The sequence below is a fragment of the Euleptes europaea genome, chromosome 4 (assembly GCF_029931775.1).
Source record: "Euleptes europaea isolate rEulEur1 chromosome 4, rEulEur1.hap1, whole genome shotgun sequence".
NCBI classification, from domain to species: Eukaryota; Metazoa; Chordata; class Lepidosauria; order Squamata; family Sphaerodactylidae; genus Euleptes; species Euleptes europaea.
Genome location: NC_079315.1, coordinates 110,388,572 through 110,412,238, shown reverse-complemented (window position 1 = coordinate 110,412,238; position 23,667 = coordinate 110,388,572). Strand labels below are relative to the sequence as shown.

The 23,667-nt window shown below is 42.7% G+C and overlaps 1 protein-coding gene and 1 non-coding gene across 2 annotated transcripts in view; one reads left to right on the top strand and one right to left on the bottom strand.

The window, feature by feature from the left end:
• CCDC68 (coiled-coil domain containing 68) overlaps window positions 1–10,946 on the bottom strand; it is a 67,738-nt gene extending 56,792 nt beyond the window's left edge. Inside the window, exon 1 of the mRNA XM_056849068.1 lies at window positions 10,601–10,946. Within this exon, the coding sequence (XP_056705046.1) occupies window positions 10,601–10,946 (346 nt within the window). The remainder of the gene's footprint in view (window positions 1–10,600) is intronic.
• TRNAV-GAC (transfer RNA valine (anticodon GAC)) lies at window positions 967–1,041 on the top strand. Its single transcript has one exon. It is a non-coding gene; the product is annotated as a tRNA-Val (tRNA).
• Window positions 10,947–23,667: the final 12,721 nt, after the last annotated feature.

Here is a 23,667-nt window from a genome sequence, read left to right as displayed (position 1 = left end):
GTTTTGTAGTCTTAAGGTGGTATACACAGTCATTTATGTGCATGTATATTTCATTCATTTCATTTTAAAATTTGTATTTCTTGTGAGTTTGGCACAAAATGATCAAAGCCTGCGAATTGTTTGGGGTTGAAAAGATGGAACATAGAAGCCCTGTTCACCAGTTACATGGAACACACATACGTCCTGCCTGAATGTTGCGTACGTGTGTTTGTAAGAACCAGGCACCATGCATTCACATTACAAATGAAACCAGGGACCAGTACCTACCTGGATGAATGTGGGGTTTAAATCACATGTTCCGCTGTACATGCATTGAATGTAACATGAGAATTATTCCATGCACATACGAAGAAAAATCAAGTGTACATTGTGCATGTTGGTGAAATAGAAAAGCGAAGACAGGGGTCCCCATCTTTTTGAGCCTGTGGGCATATTTGGAATTCTGACATGGCACGATGGGCGCAGCAACAAAACAGCTGCTACAAAATGGCTGCCGCAGGAGGCGGAGCCAGCCACAAAATGAGTGCCACAGCTTAACTTCCATAACACAGTGTAGATTCTTTTTTTGTGGTGGCAGCTGCTGCCAAAGCAACATTTTTTTAAAAAAAATCTGCATAGCTGTTCAAATCACCAATAGTCAATCAGAAGCCTTGCTGGTCCCACCCACTTCCTAAAATTTTTGGCAGGCACCAGAAAAGGTGTCTGCAGGCACCACTGGGAACCCCTGAGCTAAGCGACTCAGCTATGAATCAAGGAATCCCTTACTGAAATCTTGCCTCTGTTGCAAAAGCACTTGGCATTTATCTATTTTAAAAATTATCTACCATTCTTTCTCCATTACAGGCCTCAAAGTTTCCTTATTCAAAGTATTCTCTTTCAGCCTCACTTATCTATACAATTAATTATCTATAAATGTATAGCTATAAATCAGGCTCCAGAGTCACACACACCCCCACAACAAGAAGGGGAGAGGCTGTGGCTCAATGGTAGAGCATTTGCTTGACATGCAGAAGGTCCCAGGTTCAATCCCTGGCATCTCCAGTTAAAGGGACCAGGAAGGTAAGTGATGTGAAAGTCCTCTGCCTGAGACCCTGGAGAGCTGCTGCCGGTCTGAGCAGACAATACTGACTTTGATGGACCAGGGGTCTGATACAGTATAAGGCAGCTTCATGTGCATTCTGATCCCCAGATTTATATATTAAATGGTTGTAAATTATTAATATTGTGAGCCATTTAAGGACCAAAATGCATTTGTGGGAGGCGGACTGCTTTAAACCACTTGGTGCTCACGGACAGTATCCGCTTATAAGTCAAATTAATCATACAGTCATAGATTTGGAAGGAGCCATACAGGCCATCTAGTCCAACCTCACTGCTCAATGCAGTATCAGCTTAAAGCATCCCTGACAAGTGTTCGTCCAGTCGCTTCTTGAAGACTGCCGGTGCGGGGAGCTCACCACCTCCCTAGGAAGCTAATTTCACTGCTGAACTACTACTACTACTACTACTACTACTACTACTACTACTACTACTACTACTACACTACTAATATCCAGCCAGTACCTTTCCGCCCATAATTTAAACCCATTATTTCGAGTCCTTTCCTTGGCTGCCAACAGGAACAGCTCCCTGCCCTCCTGTAACTGACAGCCTTTCAAATAGTTAAATACTCAAATAATTAATAATATTATGTGATCCACTGCTTGTTACGTATGTATTTGTAATAATGACCTACCTTATAAGATTGTTGTAAGGATTATGGTGATGATGTATCCCAAAGTCCTTGAACACCCAAAAAAGGATTTATAAATATAAATAAATAAATTATTGCCTCTAGCTCATGCCCTTTCCCTGCCACCACACATATTCTAAAGGACTATCTCATCTTCTGAGAGGTTTTGTGTAATATGTTACAGTGAATGTCTGACATTTGCTCAATGTTGACATCGTGTGAGAATACTGCATAAAGGTATATCCAGATATAAAGCTCAGTCATGGCCAAAGGGCAACATCCAAAGGGATTATAACCCTTGCCTCTTAGCTTATGTTTTATGGCCTTGAACTAGCCGTCTCACTGTACCAGCCCAAGGTGTAGCTGGTTGTTTTTCTTTGTTTTATTTAAATTATATTTTTTTCTTTTGGAGGTCCCTTCAAGGAGAAAGGTGGGAAAGAAGGAGAAGAAGAGTTGGTTTTTATATGCCGACTTTCTCTGCCACTTAAGGGAGACTCAAACCGGCTTACAATCATCTTCCTTTCCCCTCCCCACAACGGACACCCTATGAGGTAGGTGGGGCTGAGAGAGTGTGACTAGCCCGAGGTCACCCAGCTGGCTTCATGTGTAGGAGTGGGGAAACAAATCCAGTTCACCAGATTAGCCTCCGCCACTCACGTGGAGGAGTGGGGAATCAAACCCGGTTCTCCAGATCAGAGTCCACCACTCCAAACCACCGCTCTTAACCACTACACCACGCTGGTGTAACTCTTTCAAGTAAGGAGAAGGCCAATAAATCATTGCAGCCAGCCAAAATTAGACTGGGATCATCAACATATTCATAAGCAATGACAACGATTATGAAATGTTGAACGTTCACTATGAGGAATGTCAGTAATAGAAAATAATTTTATAAGCAGGTGTGAGCTGAAAATTGACCCAAGATGAGGAAGTCCAACAGACCGCCTCCTGTAAATATCATCTTTGTCCTCCAAAGTCATTATCAAAGATAAGCAGGGCTGAGGTTCTCTTCTCTTCTGAAACTGAGTTGAAAACGAAACAAACTTTTTTCTCTCCTCCCCAAAATGATTAAAATCATATGCACAAAGTTTCTCTATCATTTCATGAGATAATTATTGTAATTAGCCTCTTAATTTGAATCTAGAAGCAATTTCCTTTCTTCCCATCTATGCTTCTCTCCCCCCTTTTTTCTTTCTTTCTTGGAAATCTAAATTAATTCCCTGGGAAACTGATGAGAATTTTTCAAACTAGAAATAAATGCCTGTAATAAATCAAGAGATAAGGGAACGACAGAGATTATTCCGCAATTAAAGTTTACAAAATTAATTCCATTTAAAATCCTTAGAGCTTAATGCCAAAAAGAAAAAGGAAAAAGAAAAAAGAAAAGAAAAAGGACCCACCAGTAGCCAAGACTCTGCAAGAACCCCATTTAGAAATGTTGGATAGGGGGAAAAATAGAAAGAGAAAGCTTCTGGAGAAACCCCGGCAATAATCAATATTCATTTGCCCCTTAATCATCAAAGAGACTGCACTCCTATCTTCCTCCATGTGACATTCGCATTAAACAAAGACATCGAGAGTGCCCGATATGATGTCATACGGAAGGGGAGTCTGGACAGGTGACGGGGAAAATTGAACGAGCGTCCTTCAGTTTTACCCTGATGGATGTAAATTTCATTAGCTGGTAATTAAAAGGAAATTATACCCACATTACATTTACTGCCAATGGCATAAGTGATGAGACTATATGGCGCAACGATTTAGGAACCCTTATTGCTGTTCTTTTTTTTCCTTTTTTTTTTTTTTTTGTCAATTTGGTTACCAAAGAAACCAAGAATAAATAATGTACTCGGTGGCTCCGCAAATGAAGCACTGATGTGTTGCTAGGCTGTTAAAGCTTAATGCCGTTGCATAAAACAATAATGTTAAACATTATTAGTTTTTTAATTATGTCAGTTAATTAGAATTGCTCCTGTTAATTGCCTATGATTCATCTCCAGATATATATTTTTTTAGAAAAGGAGAGGGACTTTGGTGGGGAAGGGTCCCCACACCCCAACACTAGATTTTTTAAAATCAAAAATAGATATGAAGGATACACTGAAAGAGCCATGAATTGGCCCAGTTCAAATGCAGTTTTGCAGATCTGCTAACCATAGTTAAGGGACCGGGAACAGGTGTTTGTTCTTCATCTCTGCCTCTGTGTCAATCTCCCTTCCCCTTAGCGATGCTCCCCTTATTAGCAATAACTGTAGTGCAGGGTTACACCTGCACCAGAAGCAGTGATGATTGACGTTAACCATGGCTAGCTTCAACCGAGGTTTGCAGGCCCACTTCAAACCCTGGTCAAAAACTAAACATGGTTAGAATTAGCTGTGGGCAGAATTGGTATAGTGGGATCTTAATGTTGTGTCCTGGTTCACCCCATGCAGAAGAGGAGATGGCGGAAGGGGAAGGAATGTGTGAGCTCATATCATGGTCCAGTCTCTTAATTAAGATTTATTTGATTTACTTATTTATATTTTTAAAAAATCATACCATCTTTCCAGGGACCCTGCCTGGGGCGGCATACAAAAATATAACAAAATATTAGAAGTTATTAATTAAAATTCCAACCACTGCATAAAATAAGGTTCCCCAACCTTTGTGAGCCTGTGGGCACCTTTCTGACACAGTGGGGTGGGTGCAGCCACAAAATGGCTGCCACAGGAGGTGGAGCCAGCCACAAAATGGCTGCCACAGGAGGTGGAGCCAGCCACAAAATGACTGCTGCAGCTTGCTTTCAGTCACACAGCGAAGATCCTTGTGCTGTAAAAGCAACTCCATGCTAAAGAAACATTTTTAAAAATCAGCACTGCCAGTCAGAAGCCTTGCTGGAGAAAAGCCCTACCTGGTCCTGCCCGCTTTTAAAAAACACTAGGCGGGCACCAGGAAAGGTGTCAGTGGGTCACCATGGTCACCACGCTGGGGGCCCCTGGCATAAAAACATAGACTGTAAAAATATGGACCTTTGAGGAGCTCAAAATATCAGTTTTCAGATTATCCGTGTAATTCTGAAGGGGGGGGGAGCCGCATAGGAGCCAGCGTGACCCCTACACCAGCATCCGTGCCATCCAAAGTGGCACGGACACTGGTGCAGGGTGACTTACGCTGGCTCCAGGGAGCGACACAGCAGCGCGGGACTTGGGCGCCGGCACTGCCTCCCTAGCAGCATTCTCCCTGCGTAAGTGTCCACATGGTCGTCCAGGAGGGCATTCCCAGGGGCGGAACTGCCTTTAGGCAACTTCCCAAAGCCCTTTCGCCCTGGGAATGGGCCATTTTGCAGGCGTGGAGTTACGCCTGCAAAATAGCTGGCATAGCCCTGTAAAACCCAATGGGATAGTTTCACGGGGTTTGTGCAAAAAAATAATAATGTGTGCATGTGTTTTCTGACTAGGAAGATTCATGGGTGGCGGCGTGGTGGCAGCGTTCCTAGCCATCACCTATCTATACCCTCCTAAAATGGTGTTAAAATATCAATGTCTTAATTAAAAGCCTGAATGATGATGATGATGATGAAGAAGAAGAAAGTTGGTTTTTATATGCTGACTTTCTTTACCACTTAAGGGAGAATCAAACTGGCTTACAATCATCTTCCCTTCCCCTTCCCACAACAGACACCCTGTGAGGTAGTTGGGATTGAGAGTGTGTGACTAGCCCAAGGTGACCCAGCTGGTTTTGTGTAGGAGTGGGGAAACTGTTGGGTCTTAGATAGCGAGATTCGTTACATGTCAGACAGTCAAAGGGTTAATTAGCCAAATGGTCAGGAAGAGCAGATCGCCATTGCATTCATGTCATATGGTCACGTAGGCAAAGTAATCTACATTTTACTGCTTTGGTATATCCTTTGTTTGAAAGAGAAACTGTGTCCCAGTTACTTGTAAGTTACCAACCTGAAAGCATGGAAGAGTACATTCTCCCTGTGAGAATGGCTACTCATGAGTAAGCATAGTAACTGCTAGAGGAGTCTAGCAAGCCTAGGAAACAGTTATGTAGGAAGTTTATTGTTTAATCCATGTACCTTACCTTTTAGATTAGTTAGTAAAGAATTGATTTGATTAAGAAAACGACTCTGTGGTATTTTGTGTGTGACTAACCTCATTTTCAATAAACCATAATCCAAGATCCATCACTCTGAATGGTAGCAGATTAATTAAGTTTCAGATCCTAACAGAAACAAATCCAGTTCACCAGTTTAGCCTTTGCTAAACTTCCATTCATGTGGAAGATTGGGGAATCAAACCTGGTTCTCCAGATCAGAGTCCACCACTCTTAACCACTATACCATGCTGGCATTCCAGACTGGCACCTAAAAGAGAGCAATGTACGTACCAGGTGAGCCTCAAGGGGAAGAGTTAAACTCTCTACAGCATTGTATCTGTGCCTGGCTATGAGTTCTGCTTATTATTTCATAACTCATAGAACAGTGATGAACAAGGAACTATATCCATCAATAATGAAGTGTTGTGTTTATTAGGAACATTAATGATCATCAGAGTTCTGCTTCACCCAGCAATTCCCGCTGATATGCGATGCATTCATTTTGATTCAAAATCATGTGCACAGCTAAACTTTAATGACTATATGCCACAGGATTCTGACATACCAGAATATTTTGGGCCCATTGCACTGGGGAAAAGACTGTATTAGTGTACATGACAAAATTTCAGTGCTGCCACAAATAAAATGCCACAGGTTGGGATTCTGGGCAGCCGCATCTCAAGCACATAAGGACATAAGAAAGGCCATGCTGGATCAAACCAAGGTCCATCAAGTCCAGCAGTCCATCCACACAGTGGCCAACCAGGTGCCTCTAGGAAGCCCCCAAACAAGACGACTGCAGCAGCATTGTCCTGCCAGTGTTCCACAGCACCTAATATATGTGGCATGCTCCTCTGATCTTGGAGAGAATAGGTATGCATCATGACAGGTATTCATTTTTATTAGTAGCCATGGATAGCCCTCTCCTCCATGAACATGTCCACTCCCCTCTTAAAGTCTTCCAAGTTGGCAGACATCACCACATCCTGGAGCAGAGAGTTCCACAATTTAACTATGGTCATCTATGCATGGGTACTTTCACTCACATTCGCCCCCTATCTGTCTCAGTTGTTCCTTGGAGTTATGCATGAGTTTTCCGTCCATTAGAGATGACCTCGCTGCCAGCCCTCACAAATTTCGGGACTTCCCGCTCCTCTGTTAACCCGATTCTACCCTCTCCCCTGAGCTCAGCCCAGGTGAACTCCCCAGGCATAAGGCAAAGCGTGGTATACCCAAGCTTGGTTTGTATCACAGAAAGCATGCACCCAATTATAAAGCAGCGTGTAAAGAGGCAGGGATTCAAATGCTTCCTGCTTCCTCTGTGCTCTTTCCAAGCAGAAGAAAAGCTTTTTAAAACAGAGGCTTGGATTCCCTCCCCTTCAGATTGCTCCGTTTTTTTTGTTTTTGTTTGTTATTAAAATGCTTTTTTATGCAGCAATTGAGTTTTTTGGGGGGGGGTTCTTTCACAGTAAACTCTACAAAGTAAGCCAATTACAAAGCAGCATTTAAAGAGGCAGGGACTTAATTTGAGCTTAGAGACTGCTGGTGCATAGATTCCCAACAGGAAAGTGTGGATCCAGCAAGCAACGAACCTCAGGAAAAACTCCCAAGCATAAATGACCAAAGTGTTGTGTGAAAAAATACTTCCTTTTATCTGTTTTGAATCTCTCATCCTCCAGCTTCAGCAGATGACCCCGTGTTCTGGTATTATGAGAGAGAGAGAAGCTTCTGTCCACTTTTTCCATACCATGCATAATTTTGCTTTTGCTATGTTTCCCCTGGAATTCAATTCTACCCAATGGTGGCCATATAAACCTAGTTATTCCATTTGGCCTATAAACTTCATCAAAGACGACATTACAGTGATCCACCAATGAAGTTTGAAACCTTTGGTTCCAATCAAATCTGGTTTCCCCTTTTAACATAACACTTTTGTAGTATAAAACTAGCCCCGAGGACCTCAGCTCTTTGTTCCATAGGGATGCCAACCTCCAGGGAGTGCCTGGCGATCTCCTGCTATTACAATTGATCTCCAGACTACCAAGATCTGTTCCCCTGAAAAAATGGCTGCTTTGGAAGTTGGGCTCTATGGCATTATACCCTGCTGAGGTACCTCCCATCCACAAACCCCATCCTCCCCAGGCTCCATTTCCAAAATCTCCAGGTATTTCCCAACCCAGACCTGGCAACCCTATTGTTCCAGGTATTGGGTCCCATCTCGATAGTGGGCTCCAGCAACTGTCTCCGAATCCCCGTGCGGGAACTTGTAGTGGGAAATGTGTGTGTGGCCCTGCATTGGCCCTGCCCCCTAATGCAGGTGCCCCTGAGGTTCATGCTCCCGTTTCAGCCAGCTCTCACCTATGCTGCTTTCTCCTTCCTCTGACGAACCTTACTAGATTTCGCTCTCCGAGTCACATGAAGCTCCCTTATACTGAATCCGATCCTTAGTCTATCAAAGTCAGTATTGTCTACTCAGACCGGCAGTGACTCTCCAGGGTCTCAGGGAGGGGTCTTTTCACATTACCTATCTGCCTAGTCCCTTTAACTGGAGATGCCAAGGATTGAACCTGGGACCTTCTGCATGCCAAGCAGATGCTCTACCACTGACCCATGGACCCTTCCCGAGTCAGGCTCATATATCTTCTTTCTTCTTCCTCCCCCCATCTCACTCTAGATTAGCAATATTTGCTAAGGTTAAGATTTAGTGGAATTTAGGATGTGTAGAACATTTATTTAGTGTGTGTATGTGTGTTTCCAGCTCTGTATTCAGTTTGCTAATTCTGTTTGCTATTATTCTTTTTCTTAATATTTTTTTTTTAAACTTTATACCTATTTGTTTCAAAAACTCTGCACACCCTCACAAGGTGTTAGATCAAATTGTGGAACCTGGTATACACCCGGCAGAACGGTCCCAATAATAATTGCCCTAAGCACACACGTATAGGCTTTTGACATGTTAGAGGAGGACGCTCCTATAGTCTGGGTATATACACATGAGCACATGAAGCTGCCTTATACTGAATCAGACCCTTGGTCCATCAAAGTCAGTATTGTCTGCTCAGACTGGCAGCTGCTCTCCAGAGTCTCAGGTAGAGGTCTTTCACATCACCTGCTTGCCTAGTACTTTTAACTGGAGATGCCAGGGATTGACCTGGGACCTTCTGCATGTCGAGCAGATGTTCTACCACTGAGCCACAGCCCCTCCCTAAATGGCTTCACATGTAGGCCATTTGGGTAATACAGCGCCTGTGGGAATCCTAGTATCTTCCTCGCACTGGTCTTTGCTGCACACACCTAGATTTTTCCCATGGAACATGTACTGTACACGTTTGTCGAGCATTGGTCTTCTGGAGAAAGTATGTACATAGGGTTGCCAAGTGCCAGGAGGTGGCGGGCAAACCCTGGCTGCCTGCCGACCAGCTGAGGGTCGGCGGGCAACGCGTACATGCGTGCCTGCCCGCCGTGCCACGTCACTTCCGGTTTACACCCGGAAGCGTCACATCACAAGGGGCCTTTTACCACTCAAACTCCCAGTTTGTGTGGTAAAGGCCCCTTGCGATGTGGCACTTCTGGGTGCAAACCGGAAGTGATGTGATCGTGTCGGTGCGGCTGCATGCGCAATCTGTCCCTCACCTCTGCCCCAATAACCTCCCTCTGGAGAAGAGGGGGGACCTGGCAACCCTATATGTACAGCTTGTTTGTAAATAGACTCTAGGTAGAAGGAGGTGAAGGACAGGCCATTGGGGGGTCACCCTGACTTCCTCACCCCTCACATTCATTCGTATGAACAGGATTCATGCTTGATCCAACGACTTGGTTACTTTTCTCCAGTTTTCCGAGCACAGCAGGCTTCTGCTATGGGCCACGCCTTTGTTTGCTGTTCCATGTTTGGGCAGCTCTCCAGAAATAGCTGGTCTCCCTTTAGATCTGACAACCGAGCAGAGCCACCAAAGCTTGCTGAAATCCCTGTCCTGGACACCAGCCCAGGGGTTTCCCCCTCAAGGGCTCTTGACATAAGTCATACCCGACTGCAATATTTTTCAAACCTGAAGGAAAGAGTTTGCCGAGTGCAAACCTGAGTTATTGTGCCCTAATTTGAGCCTCTCTCGCGGTTTCCATTTTCTCCAATCTGTTAATTAATTTCCCCCCACCCCCCTTACGGCTCCTCGGCTGAGCACCTGTGCAAAGAATGGACCATATTGTAGCGCAGAATAAAATGCAAACAGACATTGTTTATAACACATAATCTTTGGATATAGCTTGACACTACTTACGTGAGAAATGTTTGGTTCAACTAGATGTGTCAGAAATAAGTGTGTATTAGCAGGTTGATTAACTAGCTATTCCATTGCTAAATTTAACATCTATTGTTGCTAACTGAAAATTCTTGATGGCGATGAAAGATTATCTAGCTTTGATAGGGGCTTTTTGGTGTTTTGAGTTTTAGGGTGTGTGTTTTTTCTCAGCAACTTATTGTTGCCAAATTGCAAGCAAGCAAGAAGAAGAGTTGGTTTTTATATGCCGACTTCCTCTACCATTTAAGGGAGAATCAGACCGGTTTACAATCCCCTTCTCCTCCCCACAACAGACACCCTGTGAGGTAGATGGGGCTGAGACAGCTGTAAGAGAACTGTGACTAGCCCAAGGTCACCCAGTTGGCTTCATGTGGATGAGTTAGATGCTCCTCAAGAAGCGCGCCCGCGGGGACGGTGAGACCAATTGCTTGCGGTGCGGGGCAGGAAGGGGTTATTCTGGCAGTGCTCGGGGATCGGGGGAGCTGCTGCCAACCTGTCACTGGCTCATTCTGGGGACAGTCTCTTCTCCAGTGTCCCTGCTGGCCACAAAGGGCACACTGGTTGCGCCCCAAGGTCTGGCCTGCTTCTCTTCTACCCCAGCCTCTGCCCCGTCCCCGAGGTGGGGGAGGAAGATCCCCAAGATCGCCCTGGAGAGCTGCTGCAAGGAGTGTAGCCTGGCGCTTCATCTTTTTCTCCTCCTTTTTCTCTCCAGCTACCTCTTGCTGGGTGTAGGCTTCATAAGCCGTATGCATCAAAACCTCAAGGGGCTGGGCGCTGGGAGCTTTTAAGCGCTGCAACTTCTTTCGGATATTGGGGGTGCTCTGGCCAATGAAAGCCATTTTGAGTGTCTGTTCAGTGGCCGTGGCATAGAATCATAGAATCATAGAGTTGGAAGGGACCACCAGGGCCATCTAGTCCAACCCTCTGCCCAATGCAGGAAATTAACAACTACCTCCCCTCACATCCCCAGTGACCCCAACCCTCCCCCCGCCATGCAGGATCCCACAATCAAAGCACTCCCAACAGATGGCCATCTAGCCTCTGCTTAAAGACCTCCAAAAATGGGGACTCCACCACCCTCCGAGGCAGCACATTCCACTGTCGAACAGCCCTCCGTGAACCGTTCCAAACCACCTCTCTTAACCACTACCCCACGCTGGCTTTCTAGGAAGGAGAAATGGGGAACAAAAGGGAAGCTTCTGGGCCACTGTGGGGTTTTGGACAATCTCCTAGCATCTGTGCTTGCATGCAGACCCTAGGTGGGATTTGGGAAAGGGGGTAGGTGAGATGAAGGAGGATGACAGAAGCCAGAAGCACAGCCATTCCGCTTGCTGCTGCTGCCATCACGTGGGTGTTTTCTAGCTTTCCTTGTAGAAGCAGACTATGGAAATCATGATATGAATGTCTCACAGCTGATTACTCAGATCCTGGAAGATTATAGCATGTGCACTTTTAACAAATGAGTTGGCTCTAAAAACAGGTTTTAAGGAGCAAGCCAAAGCAGGCCTACTCAAAAGTAAGTCCCATGTTATCCAATGGGGTTTACTCCAAGGAAAGTGCTCTTAAGGACTGCAGCCTCAAGAAATGGTCTTTCTCTGACATGTTTTAGAATTCTTGAGAAGATGCATTCTCTATTTTACTGAAGTTTACTGATGGGAATATTGATACAGATTTCAGAGAGAAACAAACCCTGAGGATGATTTTCCAAGGAAAAGCCACTGTGCTGTCTCCTTCTTCTACAAATGGGGCAATCAGCCCCCTTTCATGGTTCGACCCTGAACAGTTAGTTTTTAGAATGATGGATTTAGCCAATAGTGTCTTCACATACTTTTGTACGTATCATCTCCAGGAATCTATGCCTGTTCTTCATCTAGTCCAGTAGATTATTTGCAAGCAATTGCCAGATTGGTGTTCTGATTTTTCCCCCCAAAGATGCTTTTTTATTCTTTATGTTATAATCTGGTTGATTGGCAAAATTTGACTGAGACTAAGCATAATCACAGTTGATTTTGCTTGTTGCTGATTCAAAAGCTACACTGAGCAGCACAAGTGATCCAATTTTCCCCATTCTTTAAAGTTTTTTTAAAAAAAATATTTTAAAAATTCCTTAGCTTTTATTGTGCACTGGTATTTACATTACAAAGGTCCTGATTCCTTCTGTGTATGGAGTTACAATCCAAAGTTTATTTGCTTGTTCAGAATATAACCTAGAGGACTGGAAACATTTCTTGAAAAATAAAAAAAAGTTCAAGATATTGAAAAAAAGAAATTTGGCCTGGATCCAAGGAATGCAGGTACTAGTTCTTCATACCGAGGGAGTTTTGGGAGTTGTGTTTTTTTTAAACAGCACAGCAAACATCTTTTGAAATTAAGGGTGTCTTGAAAGATGTTTGTGAGATTGCATGGTGTTGAAAGGATAAGAAATAACAAATTTCATTAAAGACACTTTGTCATGGTCCTGGGCCTCGTTTCCACAAAGTAAAAGTTTGCAACAGCCCTAAATTTCCAAGGCATCTTCCAAACTTCAGGATTGGACTGGGGAAAATGGAGGGAAAACAAACGCCAGTCATGGTCAAGAAGTAGGATTGCCAGGTCCCTCTTCACCACCGGTGGGAGGTTTTCGGGGTGGTGCCTGAGGTGGGCGGGGTTTGGGGAGAGGAAGGACTTCAATGCCATAGAGTCCAATTGCCAAGGCGGCCATTTTCTCCAGGTGAACTGATCTCTATTGGCTGGAGATTAGTTGTAATAGTAGGAGATCTCCAGCTATTACCTGGAGGTTGGCAACCCTACCACCGGCGAAAGGTTTTTGGGGTGGAGCCTGAGGAGGGTGGGGTTTGGGGGTAGGAGGGACTTCAGTGCCATAGAGTCCAATTGCCAAGGCAGCCATTTTCGCTGCAGATCAGTCGTAATAGCAGGAGATCTCCAGCTAGTACCTGGAGGTTCAAAAAAATTCCTTGTGCTTAAATAGAAGTTGATGAACAAGAGCAAGCACTGATGGCATTATAAACAATATATAATTCAATTTTCAATAAACAGTCACATAAATCACATGTATGCAGACTGCAAATATCAATAATACAAGTACAAGAAATTAAAATAAAATAAGACAAGGAGTATACATACCAAGCACTAGAAAGCATATCGCTTACAGATCAATGGATGGCTCCTAGCGATCTTGCTGGAGTAACATCCATACCATTTTTAACCCCTAAGTATTGGGCTAATTGGTTACAGGTGCGAGAACATTTGACAATGTTAAGGGGATGTACATAAATCACAAAAATACGATTAGAAGGAGAATACAAGCCAAAAATAAAGACAATATAAATAACATCTTGAGAGACCGATCATGAACCCTGAAGAACCCTAAATAAGATAAGTATCAGATCAATTGTGAAGGCTATAATTATAAAAAGCAGGTATAATCTGAAGCTGAATTTAAGCCATGGGGAGACAACATAGTAAATAAAAAAATGAAGTGAGATTCTTGTTGGGAAAGTATCCTATCTATGTTTTGTTTACTGTAAGGTTTGGATTTATATTGCCAAATAACAAAAAATTGTATTTCTGTATCAGAATGACGAAAAGCCTTGTAATGGGAAACTAAAGGAACTTCAAACACATTATTGCGTATGCGTGACCTATGTTCATCCACTCTTAGCTTGATCTGTCTTGTGGTTTTGCCCACGTACAAATAGCCACAGGGGCATCTCAAAATGTAGATCACATTACGACTGGAGCAGTTGGAAAATTGTTTTAATTTAAAGACAAAATTGGAATTAGTGCTCTTGAATTCTTTAACGGGTAATGCAAAAGGACACAATACCATAGAGTCCAATTGCCAAGGCAGCCATTTTCGCTGGAGATCAGTCGTAATAGCAGGAGATCTCCAGCTAGTACCTGGAGGTTGGCAACCCTATATAGAATCTAATTGCCAATGCGGTCATTTTCTCCAGGTGAACTGATCTCTATCGGCTGGAGATGAGTTGTAATAGCAGGAGATCTCCAGCTACTACCTGGAGGTTGGCCTTCCTATCAAGAAGGCAGAGTCTTAACAGAAAGGATGAAGCCCTGAATAGAGAAGATGGGTGTTCACTCCCTGCAAACTGAGCAGCAGTGAGGTTACTTTGAGAGGGAGTTGATCCCTCACCGCATGGTGGGGTGAGTCTGGGCAACTTGGATCAGGTATTGAAATCAGAGTAGGGACTAACTAAGGTAGTTGCATCAGGGAGCTTTGTAAATTTCTGGCTAGCTTTTTTTGGGGGGTGAATTTTGCCCTGTATTAATTCTGCCTAATTTCTGTAACTTTTATCCGATATACTTGTCATTATATTTGTTTAATAATCTGGAGCGGGACCAAAGACGAGATGATAATTCTGCAATGTTGGAATTGAAAATAAAAGAAAGCATGATTCGTATCCGTGGTTTTAAAGAACGCCTGGAGGGCTCCGATCTGAAACAATATCTGAAAACAGTGTTGGCTGACTTTTTACAGGAGGAAGAAACAATTGTGGAAGGTATGATCATAACAGCTTATAGAGTCAACTCTGCTTTTGCAACTAGAAATAAAGTCCCTAGAGACTGCTTGGTACAATTATTTTCCAGATCTCACCGGGATCTGATTCTGAACAAACACTATAACACTCCTTTGGCAATAGAAGGTACACCGGTGAGGTTAATGAAGGAGATTCCGGGAAGACTACTGAGGAAAAGAAAAGACTTCGCAGAGTTTATAACAAGGCTTAGACACAATGGAATACAACACAGATGGGAGTACCCGCAAGGAGTTTCCTTCATATTCAAGGCAAAGAGGTTTAAAATTACTGACTCAACTAAAATGGAACAGTTTTTGCGAAGATATGAAGGGGACCTAAGCAAACCACCTCAACAATTTTCTAAGGAACTGGCTGAAAAGAAACTTGCAGAAGAAGAAAAGGCAGAAGAAGCTTCAGGAGGGAAGTCTCTGACGGAAGAAGAAGATACTGAATGAACTAAATAATTTGGTGAAATAAATGAGGGAGATGGGGGGATTGAATGGGGGGAGGAGGGAGGGGGAGGGAGTACTATAAGTTCTACGGGAAATTTTTTACAAAAGGGGGTTACTATTAGTTAAAATGATAAAAATTCTATCATGGAATGTTAATGGTTTAAATTCTCCAAATAAGAGGAGGAAAATATTTTATCATTTACAAAAAACTAAGGCTAATATTTTTTGTCTACAGGAAACTCATATGATAACAAAGGAGGTTGCAAGGTTAGAGCAAAATAAACTAGGTAAATTATTTACTTCATGTAATGAAAAGAAAATTAACGGAGTAGCTATATATGTTCCCTTAGTATTCGAACAGAGGATATTATATAAAGATACGGAAGGAAGGATTCTATTGGTGGAGATTACGTGTGGTTTTCAAAAGATAGTATTAGTTGGAATATATGCACCTAATAATAATCAGAAATTATGTTATAGGGATTTAGCATCAATACTGGCTGAATATGCGATTGAAAACATGATATGGATGGGAGATTTTAATGGGGTAATAGAACCACGATTAGATAGATCAACAATGAAAAAAAAGGGAAAATCTGAAGGTAAATTACCTGGTATTTTTAATTATTTAACAAACCAATGGGAAATGTTTGATGCATGGAGATTGAAAAATGGTAACAGAAAGGGATATACTTTTTGCTCCTCAAGGCATAATTCCCACTCGAGAATAGATATGTTATGGTTGTCTAAAGATGTTATAGGTAAACTAGAAGACTTAGAAGTTTTACCTAAAGTGCTCTCTGATCATAATGCATTGCTATTTCAAATTAATATGGAAATTAAGAGAAACAAACCTTGGATTATGAATGAATATTTATTAAAAAATAAGAAGATAACAGACAAGGTGAAAATAGAAATACAACATTTCTTTCAGGAGAATGCTGACAAAGGAACATCAGAATAAATTGTTTGGGATGCAGGAAAAGCAGTAATTAGAGGTATATTAATACAGCAAAACTCGAGGTGGTATAGAGAGAGAGAAGGGAAAAAGAAAAAAATACTGGAGGAAATCAAACAGAGAGAACTACAGTTAAGGAAAGCTCAAAGTAAATCACTTAAACAAGAACAGATAGATAAAATAAAAAGCTTACAACAACAATATGAAATTTTAATAACTGTAGATATAGAAAAAAAACAATGTATAACAGACAAAAAAATTTTGAACACTCAAATAAATCAGGTAAAATGTTAGCTTGGCAACTTAAACCTAAGGAGAAGAAAACACCGATTATGAGAATAAGAAAGAATGGTAAAACTATATTAGACAAACAAAAAATTACAGAAACTTTTTTAGATTATTATTTAAATCTTTACAATCAGGAAGTGGTTTCAGAAAAGGAAATAGAAAGATATTTGCAACAATTTCAATGGGAAAAAATATCACAGGAATATAAAGATATGTTAGATGCTGAAATAACAATAGAAGAATTAAAATCAGCTATAAACAAAAGTAAATTAAATAAAGCACCAGGAGAAGACGGATTTACAGCTTTTTATTATAAAGTGTTTGTAGATCAACTTTCACCATACCTATTGAGAGTAATGAATAATTGCTTGCAGGGAGGAACCATTCCAAGCACTTGGAAAAAAGCAAATATAACTTTGATTCCAAAGCCAAATTCTGATTTGATGGAAGCTAAAAATTACAGACCAATATCATTATTGAATAATGATTATAAACTTTTTGTAACAATCTTAGCAAATAGATTAAAGAAGATACTAAACATGATTATACATGAAGACCAAGCAGGATTCCTTCCAGGAAGAGAGATTAGTCAAAATGTTAGAGTAGTTTTAGATCTTTTGGAATACACAGAATTTGATACTACACCCTTTGCAATGATATTTCTAGACGCCGAAAAAGCGTTTGATAATGTAAATTGGAAATTTATGAGAAAAGTATTGGAGTATATGGATTTTGGGGATAAATTTCAAAGGGTTATCGGAAATATTTATACTTATCAAACTGCTAGGTTACTGATTAATGGGAAACTATCCTCACAATTTGAAATTCAAAAGGGCACCAGGCAAGGTTGTCCTCTTTCCGTCGAGATCAAAGGTCGTGAGCAGAGCTTTTGACTGCAGTACTGCAGCTTAACACTCTGTGCCATGGGGCTCCTAAGGTTAAAGAAACCTATGCTTTAATTAAGTTGACGTATTATAATAATGACAAAAATACAGAAGAACTGGACGCTTGCTGGAATGTAACAATTTCAAAGATAGAAAAAACACTCCAATGTGTAAATCGCAGGGAGGGAGGGAAGTGATAATCATGCGGATTTTAGATAGAGTAGCGGTTGGTTCACTGTTACGGATATTTTAGTTATATTAGCAGTACGGTCTTAGTTTCTTCTCAAGAATTTGTATTATGAGTATTTTAGTAATGTTATATTTCCATTTTCTTTTGTTGTTGTATTTCCATTTTCCTATGTTGTTGTGTTCTCATTTTCTTGTAATAATTTTTTTTTAAAAGAGAGAATGTTGTTATAAAATGTTGACCAGGCCCTGTCATTTGAGAGCATTGCTTCAAAGCTAAGATGGCCAAGTATGTTGGTGGAAACTTTACGATGCTCTCTTTGGTATTTTAATAGGCAACATGTATGCGGGCTTGTATAAAGGGTAAGCCAAGTTCTGCCTGCATCAGAGCTGCAGGGGTTCCTTTAGGTAAAAAGCGAGGATTCGTCTCATGAAATAATTTTGGATCGATTCCAGGCTGACATGAAATCAGATCATCTTCGGAGAAAATGGATGCTTTGAAGGGTGTAATCTGTGGCATTGTACCCCACTGAGGTCTAAGCTTGCCAATTGCCTGGTATTGGCGGGCAAATGCCCACCAATCAACCAGGCTTCCCGCCAACCTTCAGTTGGTCGGCAGGTTGAAGAAGGCCAGCTGAAGGGGGTTAGTGATCATCACTTCTGGGTAAACTTGGAAGTAATGTGGATGTTCTAGCGCTCTCCCTTCAAAACTCTATGGTCTCCATAGAGTTTTCAGAGAAGATTGTCAGAGCGACCACGTCGCTTCCAGGTTGCATTGCCCCAGCTCCAGAAACCTCCTGCCGGTTGCCAGAGTGGACCTGGCAACCCTACCAAGGTCCCTGTCCTCCATTTTCAAATCTCCAGGAGTTCTCCAACTTGGAGCTGGCAACCCTACCCCTCCACCCCTGCCGGCAGCAAGAGGGGACCTGGCAAACCTATAATACCTCAAATTTCATTATAATGTCATACCCTGGGGTTGGGGAAAAATATTCTTACTGGATTGCCTATGTCCTATTAGGACATTACTGGTTCAGGTTTCAAATCCATGTTATTTGTTTGGGTTCTGGAGGTTAGGGACCATTACTTGCAATAGGGTTGCCAGGTCCGTCTTCGCCACCAGTGGGAGGTATCTGGGGTGCAGCCAAAGCAGGGTGGGGTTTGGGGAGGGGAGGGACTTCAATGCCATAGAGTCCAATTGCCAAAGCGGCCATTTTTTCCAGGTGAACTGATATCTAACAGCTGGAGATCAGTTGTAATTAGGGCTGTTGATTCGGTTCGGCCCGAACTGAAAAACAGCTGAATTTCTCCTGATTCAGTGGTTTTTAGTTCGGGACGAACCGAACTAAAAAATGGCAGGAAAACGGGGGAGTCGAATTCAGCGAGTTCGGGAGTTCACGAATAAATCCGGCCAATTCGGGGCTGACAGTAAGCAGAATAACCGTCAGTAAGAAGCATTCTCCTTTCCCGGCCAATCGGTGGCCAAGCTGGGTCTTCTTCTGGCCAATCAGTCAGGATTGAGTACTGGAGGAATCAGCTGATGTGCGGCCCGGCCGGGGAGAGAGAGAGAGAGGGAAATCCTTGTGTGTGTGTGGGGGGGGGTGCTTGTGCACATTCACTCCTTTCTGTGGCTGCAGGGGGCGTATTTTTTGGGGTACAGACCCCAAACTTTCAGCAGAGATTCAGACAAACCTTCTTAAGAGACCACCCAAGTTTTGTAAACATTGGGTCAGGGGGTCCCGAGATATGGGCTCCCCCCTTTTTTCTTTCCATGGCTGCAGGGGGCACATTTTGGGGGGTACAGACCCCAAACTTTGAGTGGAGCTTCAGATGAGCCTTCTTAAGATACCCCCCAAGTTTTGTAAACATTGGGTCAGGGGGTCTCGAGATATGGGCTCCCCCCTTTTCCCTCCCCCTTTTCCATTTCCGTGGCTGCAGGGGGCGCTTTTTTGGGGATACAGTCCCCAAACTTTCAGCATAGCTTCAGACGATCCTTCTTAAGATACCACCCAAGTTTTGTAAAGATGGGTTCAGTGGGGGCAGAAATATCGGCTCCCCCCTTTTCTCTTTCCGTGGCTGCAGGGGGCGCATTTTTGGGGGTGCAGATCCCAAACTTTGAGCGGAGCTTCAGACAAACCTTCTTAAGAGACCACCCAAGTTTTGTAAACATTGGGTCAGGGGGTCCTGAGATATGGGCTTTCCCCTTTCCCCTTTTCCCTATTGGGATGAATGGATCAGCAGATCCTGCATGCATCTTTAGAGCAAAACGTCCCGTGCCTAAATGGAATCGTCTTGGATTTCCCAGTCCTCCCCAGCCCCTCCTGATGGAACAGAAGACAGCCACAGTAAGACCCCTTTGGGGGCTTTAATCTATAATTTTTCTCCTGTGTGTGTGTGTGTGTGTGTGTGGGAAGCAGAGTCTGTGTGTGTGGGGGGAGGGAGCAGTTTCTGTGGGTGGGGGGGGAGCCAAAGGGGGCTTTTGCCAGTTCTGCCTGGGGTGTGTGTGTTCCCCCTCGAGTCTCTCTCTCCCTGGTTTGAGGGGGGGTTTCAGTTGTGTGTCTTAAGATCGGTTAGGTCTATTTGGATGCTTGCTCAAAACTGGTTTTCAAATGGTGACTTAAAGAATGCATTTGCCTGGTCCCGAGTCCCATGCAAAAGGGGAAATTCCACCCCTCCTGCTCATTATGCATAGCTAGCTGCCTCTGTCCCTTTCCATGGTTTGCAAACTCCCAGGTGTCAGGTGTTGCTTTGCACAGTTGCAAAGGTGTTGCTTTACAAGGTTGTGTTGCTTTGCAGTCGTGTTGCTTTGCAGTTGTGTTGCTTTGCAAACTTCTCAGCTGTTTGTCGGGGCTGGGAGCTTTGTGCGTGGGCGGCAAGCTCTGCTCAGAGATGCACATTAAGGGTGGGGGGACCCCTTTCGGGGCCCATATCTCAGCCCCCCTGACCCAATCTTTACAAAACTTGGGGGGTCTTTCAAGAAACGTCCTTTGAAGCTCCGCTGAAATTTTGGGACCTCTACCCCCAAAAATGCCCCCCCAGAGCCGCAGAAAGGCGCGGTTGTGTTTTTAATGGCTTTATTCGGCCAAATCTTTTTCCTGAACTTTGAATTCCCACCGAATTGCACAGACCCGAAGCGGGGGAGTTCGGACTTCGGCATATCCCGAATCTAAACAGGCCGAATTCAGCCAAATCCGAACTATACCATTTTTTTTAAATTCAACAGCCCTAGTTGTAATAGCAGGAGATCTCCGGCCACTACCTGGAAATTGGCAACCCTAACTTTCAATAGGGAATCTACTGGAGGGTGTGGGCATCTGTTCATAAAGACAAGCACACATGAGCGCATGCTGCAAGGTTGATAAGCACCCAAACTTGGGGAGGGGAACATGGACTGTTCCGAGGGGAGAGGGTTCCCAAGAATCCTGTATTTTTATTCCCATATCCAGAAATCACTGCAGTGATCCAAACCAATGATTTCTGTGTGCATCTTTGGCTTGGGAATTTTGTAATGCACACCCCTAGGTGGAACCACACGAACGGTTTCAGAATGCCAAACAGAGGAAAGGCGGTGGAGGGAGAATGGAAAAGCAGGACAGAGAAGGCTGCTTTCGTAGTTAACTTTCTGTGTTTCAGTTAAAGACACAATATAGCTTTGCAGTAGCTTGAGGGGTGGGATTGTGATTGGATGCCCACCTGTTAAATGCCTTCATTTTGTTCAGTAATTCGGGGTTTTGGCTTGTTAATATGCGGCCCCTCTTCTGACAGCTCCCATTTCCAAACGTTAGATTTGCAATCTCTCTCTCTTTTTCTGCCAGTCTTTATACCTTTTCGTCTAAAAACAAAGAGAAACAAAGATCCTAATTATACCCACAACGATTATTCTCTGAAGAAGTTCCCAGTAATTAAATTTTAAAGAAAGAAATTATTTAATGAGGTTTTTTTTTTAACGGCAGTTACAGCCAAGCAATACATATTCATGTAGATAGTGATTAAGATGAAACAGTTCTAATTTGAATGACTTGATAAAAGCCCCTACTCCATGACTGTGTTTTTTAATAATTGTGTAATTACACAGAGAAGGGTCCCTGTAAATATCACTTGTTTCTGAGGAGAATGGAGGATATGGAGATGCGTTTTTTCGGAAGAAAATCTCCAGTATTTTGAAGCTGTGTTTTTATGTCAGCAAAAAAGCTAATGCGTGCATCCGAATTTCTCAGAAACATAACTACTTCAAGGGGAGCCACAATTAGGGTTGCCAACCTCCAGGTACTAGGTATGGATACGGCTAATACAATTAAAGTTAATCACAATGACAATACAGTCTCAAGTATACAAATTTTCTCCCAATCTAGTGCTCAATACAGTGAAAGACATGTAACATACAACACACAATACTATTTACAATTCTATGCTTATGATCCTACATAAGCATAGGATTGTAAATAGTATTGTGTGTTGTATGTTACATGTCTTTCACTGTATTGAGCACTAGATTGGGAGAAAATTTGTATACTTGAGACTGTATTGTCATTGTGATTGACTTTAATTGTATTAGCCATATCCATACCTATTTCCTGACTGTGAGTAGTGGTATGGTGGTGTATAATTTGGTTGCTTAACCTCCAGGTACTAGCTGGAGATCCCCTGCTTTTACAACTGATCTCCAGCCGATTGAGATCAGTTCGCCTGGAGAAAATAGCCGCTGTGGCAATTGGACTCTATGGCATTGAAGTCCCTCCCCTCCCCAAACCCCAAAACAGATGGTTTTTTGGTTCTTGTAGGTTATCTGGGCTGTGTGACTGTGGTCTTGGTATTTTCTTTCCTGATGTTTCGCCAGCAGCTGTGGCAGGCATCTTCAGAGGAGTAACACTGAAGGACAGTGGGGGTTACAACACTTTGTATTCCCAGCGATGTATAAAGAGTTTGAAAATGTTGTAAAAAACATCGCTTTAAAAGGGTTTTTGGATACCACAGCTTATAAATGGTTGGAAGATGTCTTCACAGCTAACGGGGCCAAACAAAGTGCGAACAGTATTTTTTTATAACGTTTTCAAACTCTTAATACTTTGGTTCTTGTAGGTTTTCCGGGCTGTGTAACCGTAGACCACGGTTACACAGCCCGGATAACCTACAAGAACCAATGAACTCTGACTGTGAAAGCCTTCGACAATATCTTAATACATTGGTGGGAATACATAGAAAGTATGAACAGTATTTTTTATAACATTTTCAAACTCTTAATACATTGCTGGGAATACAAGTGCAGTAACCCCCAGTGTCTCTCAGTGTGAAGTGTGTTGGAAGAGTAATATATATAGTCAGAAGGGGGTTGGGTTTGAGCTGAGTCATTGTCCTGCAAAAGTATCAAAGGTAATGTGCTAATCATTGTCCTGTAAGTATCAAGATAATGTGCTAATGAGGGTGTGGTATGTTAATGTGGAACCGTTGTATCCTGAAGTGATCTGTTAACATGTGGAATCCGAAGCTAATCTGCATGGCTATTGTGGACTGTAGTCTTTGTTAGTCTGGACTGGAGTTTTTCAGGACAGGAAGCCAAGCCTTATTCATTCTTAAACTCTCTTCTTTTCTGTTAAAGTTGTGCTGATGTTTATGAATTTCAATGGCTTCTCTGTGCAATCTGACAAAATAGTTGGTAGAATTGTCCAGTATTTCAGTGTCTTGCAATAAGACCCTGTGTCCTGTTTGGGTCAGTCCATGTTCAGCCACTGCTGATTTCTCAGGTTGGCGAAGTCTGTAGTATCTTTCATGTTCTTTTATTCTTGTTTGTATGCTGTGTTGTGTGGTCCCAATGAAAACTTGAGGGGACGGGAAGGTGATTGTAAGCCGGTTTGAATCTCCCTTAAGTGGTAGAGAAAGTCAGCATATAAAAACCAACTCTTCTTCTTCTTCTTCTTCTTGCCAAACTTAGGTAAGATAGTATACATTCCTACTGTAGCGTTATGATTTCAGCCCCACACTCCCTTTTGCCTCAACACTCAAACATAGTCTCAGATTACTGGTTTAGTATAGATCTACACAAGCTACACCTGAAAACCCCGGGTATGAAATACCATTCAGCATGGAGAAAGAAGATGGATTTTGAGCCACGCAGTCCATTTACATCATATTTCAGGGGTTGTTTTTCCCCCCAGACACACACTCAATTATATGTGCCTATATGTATTCAGCGTCAAAGTGGTAGTTTTCCCTGATTGAGATTCCTAAGTAGGTTTTAATAATAATGGTGCTACTAATTTGCA